The 9,363-nt window shown below is 38.3% G+C and overlaps 1 protein-coding gene across 1 annotated transcript in view; it reads right to left on the bottom strand.

Moving 5' to 3' along the window:
• OGFOD3 (2-oxoglutarate and iron dependent oxygenase domain containing 3) overlaps positions 1-9,363 on the bottom strand; it is a 176,857-nt gene that overhangs the window by 31,938 nt on the left and 135,556 nt on the right. Inside the window, exon 8 of the mRNA XM_019501553.1 lies at positions 8,660-8,783. Within this exon, the coding sequence (XP_019357098.1) occupies positions 8,660-8,783 (124 nt within the window). The remainder of the gene's footprint in view (positions 1-8,659; positions 8,784-9,363) is intronic.

The following is a 9,363-nucleotide window of genomic DNA, read 5'->3' as shown; positions in this document are numbered from 1 at the left end:
GGGGGGGGGGGCCTATGTATGTGTGGTGGGGGGGATTGTGAGGGGGTGTAGTTGTGTATGGGGGTATAACAAGTGGGCATCCTGGGGCTGGTCTAAATGTTGGCCTGCCCACTTGTCTTTGGGCAAACCGCGCACCTACCTCGCCTTGATGTTAATATGTATTCAATGTTAATAAGGCAGAAAGCTGCCCATTTGCATGCCCTGTTGACAAGAACCTTACACACGACTCCTACCTCTCCTTATCGTGTCCCATGCCTCACAGAAGTTTCTCCCTCAGCCACTCAATTCCAAGAACAGCATTAGTGGACAACTACTTTTGTAAATCCCTTCACCCAGCAATGGCAAAGATACTTTGACAGCATCCTGCTAAAAGAAACCTGCCCTGTTCAAATTAATGTATGAAACCTTAAATCTTCTAACATGCAGATATTATTAGCATCCCCAGAGATGACAAACTAAATCAAAATTAACTTTTACTATATATGCTGTTCATTTTTCTTCTGCATTATAAAGTCTGAATAATACACTGACAAACTTCATTTTAATTCAGTAGTTTCTTGTCTGTTTCCTTTTCATGTAATGAAGCATTAATCCAAAACTTGAAAAATAAGATTGTGATTTAAATGTTGCCAGGGAATATTTTAAAAAACTTGTTTGCATTGGAATTTTGATAAAAAGTTGATTGTGATTTTTTTTCAGGATAAAGACTTGTCAAGTTTTCTAACAGCCTATCCTGTTATTAGGGACTTAATAGTTAGGGTTTCCATTGTTTATTCCAGATGTATAAATGCTTATTTCTAAGAATTACTTTAAGTAGGACCAAATTTCACCCGCTATTGTTTATTTAAAGAGAAAAATCAACAGGGAAAAAGAGGAAACCATGAAAAAATGTTGAATCCAGAAGGAAAGTGGTACACTGACTCCAAAAATGATTAAGAAGAAAGTAAACACTAGGTTGTATAAATGAGAAGAAAGTTACTTCATTGTAACTGAAAGACAGACTGAGAATAATGTTCAAAATCCTAAACACAATCCTACCACCCCCATTTAACGATAGATTATTCGAAAACTAGGAGTACCCAGTTATGTCATGCTACTCAGGCCTTTAATAACTGTTTAGGTAATCTTCACAGTAAAAATCTTTTTTGTATTGTAACCATCTTATAAACAAATTAAAGGCAACAAAAGTATTTTAATTAGTTGTTGAGCTTTCACTTGGGTTAATTCTGGATGATTTTAAGTCTCCCACCTTAAAGTACCACAAGAAATTGAAGAAGTAATAGAATAACCTTAACTGTAATTGATGTTGATGCAATCCAGAATCTTGTGTAAATAAAATTACTATGAACACTGGTAATCTTAAACTAGGAGCTCTTATTTTAATGAACTATCAGCTAATAAGCAGTGTAAAATCTTCTGGTAATGAAAATAAATAAATTATCCCCATCAAGAAAAATCCTCTGAAACAAGAACCCAATTAAACAGAATGATGTGCATGTTAAACTTTAATTACTGACAATATAGTTTGTATCAAGAGGAGTGTAGGAGTGCCAAAGGTCACTTTAAAAACCTAAAGGGATCCGCTCCATTACTTTATCAAAGCTAAGAACGTAGGTGTATATGAAGACATCTTTCTTCCTTTTATAGGCACAAATTTCATCTATGCCTCCTCCCTGCAATTAAGTTGGCCTCATTTAAGAGACTGCTATAATTTTCTTGCTCTCCTCTGCTTTCCTATCTGTTACGCCTTCTCCTTCAGATGATGAAGAAACATTGTAGTCTTGTAGACTGTACCTCCACTAGTTAATACATGTACATCTCCATGAAACTATATTATATGCCTGATTATACTAAACTATAAAATATTAACCATTTAACCCCCAAGAGACACAATTTTCCCTCGATGTTCCCTTTAGCAAGTTCACTGCTGTTGACTGACAGTTAACAACAAGAATAATAAGAGTGTGCAACTTGACTACCAGGTGTGTGAAGTGATTCAAATAGGCAGCATGCCAATTTGCTGCTCTCACTTGAGGCTCTCAGGTGTTAAACTGCATTATAGCTTGGGATAGAATTTACACAAACTGGCACAAGTGATTAGAAACCAGTTCAAATCTGTAAACACAACTGAAGTTCAGAGCGCATGAACTGCTTTCAAAGTGGCCAAAACCAGATAAACTTGGATGGCTGTAGTATCAGACTTAACTGATTTTGGTTAAATCAGTTTACTGAACTTCTGTCCAAGATCTCCTTCAGATTCAAGTGGACTCACAGGCCCCCAGCATCCCAAGATGCTCCCCTGCAAAAGCCCCTGCCCCCCACCCCCCTTCACAGGCTGGCGGGCTAGCTTTAGCCCAATCTGTCTGCTACAGCCAAACAGGGATGCATGCTCTAGCATCCCCCGGCTTCTGGCCTGAGCCACGGGAGGTATGTGGCTGCGTTTCTGGAATCAATAGAATGTCTGTTCACTTGCTTATTGGTCAAATCTACACAGTTTAAACTAACCTGCAAAGATTGAATCTATTCAGCCTCAGGAATTTTTACTGTCTGTACTTATTAGTATTTGGGTCTAATTAAAAATGGATCATTAATAAATCAAATAGACTATACTACTAATAATAATAATAACAACAACAACAACAACTATTTGATTTAAAATAGCTCAAATAGACTATACTAATCAAGCACCAAGTATCACTAACATTTGGAAGAACTTCTTTAAAAAAAATTTTTTTAAAGTAAAACAGGAGAGAAAAATCCTCAGCGCTCTAGTGGAATTAACAGCTCTTGTATAAATTTGCTTAAACATGAATCTCTCATGATGTTACAAATCCTTGCACCTTTTTTCTACTATTTCTACATTAATCATCTCACCAGCCTTCTGTGCAGTTACCGTAGTGAAACACTGATCAGAAGTGACTAATGCCATCTCTATCACCAAGTCTTATGTAATCGAGTGCTTGCCAACTGGGTATTACTGTAGCAGCTAACACCACCATGAATTTCTGTTCTCATTACGACTGCGACTACTTCTTGATCTCTTATTATTCTTTATTTTTACTTGCTGCTGACCTACTGTAAGTTTGTTCTGACCCAGTTCTATTGCAACTAAACTAATTTGATCCCCTTGCAGTCCAAACTACAAGGCATCTTCCAACTTCAATGTAAAAAGGAAAAAAGATTAAAGCAATTATACCCCTGGAAAATTAAATGCTTATAAATAAAAAATGGCTTTCTTCAGCATCATTAACCATGGTATGCCTATATCATACAATACAGTGGATTACTAAACATATGGTTTAAGTATAACTTTAATGCGGCCATTGCTGTAGGAATTTAAATTTGGAAGTTCTTGAACTGTGTGTAAGCTCTCCATCATAAAGCTGTGTTTCTGTAGACTTTAGACGTGAATGTCTTCAATTTGCTTTTTTACGGTAAAAAAAAATCTCTCACCACCTAATAATACATATCTAAGATCTTTTCTTGAAATATTTTCATAAACATATTAGGATAAGTCACTGGACAGCCAAATGAAGTCTAAGGAAAAGGAAACCAGGCACAGTAATATGGTGCCACAGGACACACAAAAATAAGCAACAAGAACTCTAGCTCATGCAGAACTCGCTAAATTGCAGTGAAATGTGAGCTGCAATGTTTATAAAGACTAAAATTGACTGAGTTGGTGTCAGAGTGGGAGCACATGGAGCAAAGAGCTAGAACACTTGTGAAAATCAACTCCAAGGTGTCTGTTTCAGAAGCAGGCAGAACAAAAAGCATGTTGAGCAAAGATATCAGACATTATCTTTCAATTCTTCTTTATCATGCAAAATATTTTTAGTCCCAAATGCCATCCTATCCTCTCTGTGAATTTCCTCATTAATACAGGATAAATCATTATTTGCAGCAGAAATGCGTCTCAGATTAAGCTGAGATACACAGATGCACACATTTCTACTGTATCCTGGATTACCTGAAAATAGATACTTTCCATATGGAAACTAAATTTTGCTGGCAACTTGCCAACAATAAATTTGTCATGCAATTGTTTCCATTATATAATGGTGTGTTTTATACCTTACAACATATTCATCTCAAGGGCCTCTATATTAAGAAAGGATCTTAAATTCCCTTTTATTTAGATGAATATCTCTATAAAGCAAAACAAAAAAGGGCTATAGGATGACTCTAAATAAAATAAGAACTGTTTGTGAAGTTGCCTAAAGTAACTGAAGATCCATTGAGAATTCAGGGAGTTCCCAGAAGGCTGAAAAGAGACAGTAAGTATCTTAAAAGAAATACAGCTGGGAGGGGGAGATACACCCATGAAATTGCTGACCAGTCAGTCTAACTTTGGTACCTGGAACGCTACTGACCCAAATCATCAAACAATTGTTTTTAAGAACCTAGATGATTACTAAATGATAAAAAGCAACATGGATTTAAGTATGTTAGTATTAAGGAAAATGTTCTGGAGATGAAACTACTGTAATGGGTACATAACTAATTGGACACTTGTGTTCAAAGGATTATCATCAATAGCTCAATGTTAAATTGGGGGACGTCAAGGGGGTTGGCCAAGGTTGAGCCATCGTCCCAGTACTGTTCGATATCTTCCTTAATGAGTTGCAGGATGGAAGCGAGTGGACACTTAGTAAATGTACAGAGAATACCAAGTTGGTGAGGTAGTAGACACTTCAGAAAACAGGATTCAGATTCAAAATAAGCTTGGTAAATTGGGAAAATGGTCTTAAATAGATGGTATGGAATTCAAAGTGCAAAGTTTTACCCTTAAGATGGAACAAATTAAATGCACAAATACAAAACGAGGAATGACCGACAAAACTGTAATGCTAAAGACATGGACCTGGGGGTTACAGCAACAAGCAAAAAGGTACCAGTACAGTATTGTTTTTAAAAAGTTAGTAGCACAAAGGCATGTATCATCAATAGTGCTGTATGCAAGTTAAGGGAGATTATTACTTGATTCCCTCTGGCAAGGCCTCACCTGAAGTAGTGTGTCCAGATTCAGGCCATGCAGTTCAATAAGACATGGGCAAATTAGAAAGAAAATACAGTGAAGAACAATAAGTGATTAGAGGTATACAAAACACAAAATATGAGGAAAGATTGGAAGAACTCAGATTATTTACTCTAGAGAAGAGTGAATGGGTGGAGTTTAACTGTCTTCAACTACAAAAATGCTTGTTATAAAGAGGACGGCAATCAACTGATCTGTGTCCATGGAAGGACAGGACAAGAAGGAAATGTCTTAAATTACAAACAAGGAGATTTAGATTAGATATTAGGAAGAACTGAAAAGGTAACTAAGCAGTGGAAGAGATTACCTAGAAAGGCTGTGGAATTTCCATCACTGTAAATTGTTAAATGCAGCTTAGACAAACTTTTGTTTCCAGTGTCTTAAGCCAGGGGTTGGCAAGCTTTTAGGAACAGTGCGACGAAGTAACGGAGCTCCATCTGAAGGCAAGATGCTGCTTGCAACCCAGCTGCCAACGATTCCTCTTGCCTCCCAACTGCCACCAATGTCCCAGCTTCCTGGGCCAAATAAAAATGGCTTGGCAGGCCAGTCTACAAGCTCTAAGTTGCCAGTTCTGTTCTAAACTATGAATAATCTTGCTTGGAACACAGGGTTGAATTAATTGACCTCCTCAGGCCCCTTCCAGCCATATTTTTCTCTGATTCCAAGAATCAAGCTAATTAGCATTGCAGGCTGTGCTATGAAATCAGGCTCATCATTAAAATGATCAGTTGTGTTCTCTTCTCCTCCTATCCTATTTAATTTCTGACACTAGGGAGCATGTATACGCTTGTTGTACAATTAAAAAGTTAGACTTTTAAAGAGATAAATGGTTTAATAATTAATATCCAGTCTCAGCTTAACATAGTAGTTTGCCTTGGCTTACTTGTATACAGCTTCCCTCAAGATTTATGCTCCACCTAAATGCTGTGAAAGACACTTCAGAGACAATAATGAAATTCGCCCTTGTCAAATTTCCACCAGAAGAGAATCTCGAAGTGTTCTATTATTAATTGGTTACCTCCCTTCAAATGACCAAATTTCTGTTCAACTGCATCTATAACAAGTGATTTCTCTTTCCCTTTTATCCTTAATCTTTCACACCCGAGCAAATGATTGCCTATGGAACAACCCAAGCATTTATTTCAGCATGTGATATTCATTTTCTTGCAATGCAAAAATTGCAACAATAAAAACTTGTATTTTTCTTAATAAATCGGAATAGTTTTAGAGCTACAGCAAAACTGAATTGTTTGGCAAAGACTCAGAATCATTGGAGAAGAGTTTCTAAATATATATATTCAACCTACATGAGAACTAAGCAGTTATTTATAGAGAATTCATATAAAAGTTGTACAGAAGGAGAAGAAGAACAGCAGGGGTCAGCGAACAAGTATAAAAGATGCACGGAAGAGAAAAATTGAAAAATTTTGGAAGTGACAACTGTAACAACTTCCTCTAGAGATAGAAAAAAGCCCCTAGAGTTATTTCTTCATAGTAAAAAAGTACTTGTGCAAGCTATGTTTAATCAGCACGCCCATATTTCAGAATCTTAACCCTCCATATGAAAAGGGCTAGGGAAAAGTTGCCCTTTATACTGTGTTTTACCTCCAACCACTTCTTTATTTCACAGGATTACTTGAGCAACATATTGTAACTGATTCTTGTGTAACAACACCCTATGTGCTAGCGCTGCTTTGTGTCCCAGAGCAAAAAGACAGTCCTCATCACAACTGAGCTTAACTACCTAGTGGCTAACCACCAACTTCCAGTGACAGCTGAGTCCAGGTCAGTGTACCCAGCTAGAAGTGAGGGGCTCTGGAAATTCCAACAGCATTTAACACTGCCTCCTTTGGTTTTCCTTCCTTTCCACTGGGCTTCAGTCTCAAGAAAGAAGCCAACAGCCCAATACACATCCCATATCTTTTCTGGGAAAAGCAGCAAGTGTATTTTTAACGTGTGTGTACACTGAGATATAGATGTCCAAAGAGTCTGTGCAGAGCAGGCTCTGCAGTTACTGCTCTGGGCTCAGAGCACACAGTTGCTGAACTCCTCTTACCTGATCCCACTAACCGGGAATGGTCTACAGACTCCTGCTGCACGCTACTTACTAGAAGGGCCTGTCTGGTGTCACCCCAACTAATTCTTGGTTTTTGCAATTACCTATTATAGCCTAAATTCTCTAGTGACTGCCTTGGGTGCCCAACCTAAGAAGCACCAAAGCAGTCAGATTTACAGACCATGAGCATGGAATATTTGCTAAACATCAAGCTCCTTTAAACAAGTGTCTTATTGGGCTCCCTGAAAGTAAGGCATCCACAACCACTAGAAAATTAATAATGTGCCACAATGATGAAACTGCAAACAATCAGGAATTCCAAGGATGCCACAAGCAGGCCTTTATCTCATCTCAAGATTAATCAGAACTCATGCTACCACAATGTTTTGTCTGTCATTGATAGTCTTTCCTTTACATACAACTGTTAAAAAGAATTAAAAGGGTATTTTCCATTGTCGGAAAGCCTTTAAACTGGGGCATGTCTGAACAGACTAGCATCAAATTGTAGAGAAGACCCTTCCTCAACACTCTCCTCCCCTTTCCTCCCCAAACAGACCTGCTTGTTCTTCATGCTGTAGCTCAGATGATATGGCTCAGTTTAATCTGGCCCAGACTATTTTTCCTGGGCTTTCAGTGTGTTCATTCAGTGCCCTGTATACTTAATAAAAAAAAACTACTAGGGGAAACTTACAAAAAGCTGGTCCTTCTGCTTCTCCCATCACTCTAAGAAAACAGATTCCCTGCAGCAATTATCTTTCAAAATATGGGTAGCAGCACATTATATCAGCCAGGCTTCACTTCACCCCAAAGACCCAACATGGCAATACATACCATCCTCACAGCCAAAACCAGGACGCATAATCTAAACCCATCTATTATCTGAAAACAGATAATGAGGGTGGAGCATTCAGACAGCATCCTCTTCCTGGCAGAGATACTTGCCTCCATAGCAGCTTCAGCCCCAGTTAGTGTAGGAAATAAAAGACTGGAAACTAGTATCTGGAAAATGCATTCTCATTCTCAATCATAACCTGGAAGTTTACAAGTTCTATTTAAGGAACAGTGTGACTTTTCAAGTTACTTCATATGCCCGGCCAATCTTAGTATAACTCGAACAGTGGCCATTTCTGGCCTGTTTCACTATTTCTTTCTATGCAACTAAACTGTACCCATAAACAGCTTTCCCTCTAAGCTGCATGGCATGCGCGGCACGAGCATGCCTGCATGGCCATGTACGCCACACAGCTTAGAGGGACCGCTGCCCATAAACACGATGAATTCCGCATGCCTGCCCATCTTACTAACTATTCATTTGACTATTCCCAATCATGTCTCAAGACCATCTTATCAATTACCTACTTGTAACACACTATGCTGAATTCTTTCCTCAGTTGCACTACGTCAGTGGTCCTTAACTGTGGAGCTGCAGTTATAGAGGCATGCCCTGAATCTAAAAGGGTTGAAAACAGCTGCATTAAGTTAACCCAGTTGGGTACCACAGGTTTACTGATGACAGAAGATGACCTATTCAGAACTGTGTAGTAGAAGTAAAGTGGGAGGCTTACCTGATCGCGGTTCTACAGTCTTGTTGGAACCTACATCCATGAATACAAAGCGTCCACCACCAAAGTCTTCAGCGTAGTCAGAGAGGTAAAGTAATGACGTATAATCAAAGGAGCCATAGGCTACCTAGGAAAAGAGAGACCATTAAGTTACTTTATTCTATGCTGGCCTCTGCAGAAGGCAAATCAAAGGCATGATAGGTCTTGCCATTTGCCATTCTCCCATATCTAATTTTAGACATTAGACACTAGAAACCTCTCTAATGCTAGGAATGAAGTGTTCATTTGCTAGTAATTTTTAAAAGGCACTATTGATCTAGGTCAACTTAACTCCTCTAGAGTTAAGCTGACCTAGATCAGCTTAAACCTAGGAAAAAAGGATACTAACCCCAGAAATGACATTTTGGCCTAGTGCAAAAAAAAAATGTATAGGAGCTCAGAGCTAAATATTAAACCAAGATGAAAACTCTCCATATAGGTAGTGATAAAAAGGATCCAAGAGCAACCCTTGACTGATTAATTTCACTTCCCATCTAATAACAGATAAGAAAGTGGTCTGGAAACCTGACCTTTCACTCCTTCACCTTTCCTCTCTTTTATCTGCTCTCATACATTAACTCAAATGTACCGATGAATCCGATCCTCTGAAAAGATGGACTTTTGTTAGATGAACAGCTCCTCTTTTGACTAAGGTTTGTTTAAATAAG

Source organism: Gavialis gangeticus, unplaced genomic scaffold, assembly GCF_001723915.1.
Source record: "Gavialis gangeticus isolate Ggan-Ray unplaced genomic scaffold, GavGan_comp1, whole genome shotgun sequence".
Classification (NCBI taxonomy): Eukaryota; Metazoa; Chordata; order Crocodylia; family Gavialidae; genus Gavialis; species Gavialis gangeticus.
This window is presented reverse-complemented; position numbering and strand designations above follow the sequence as displayed.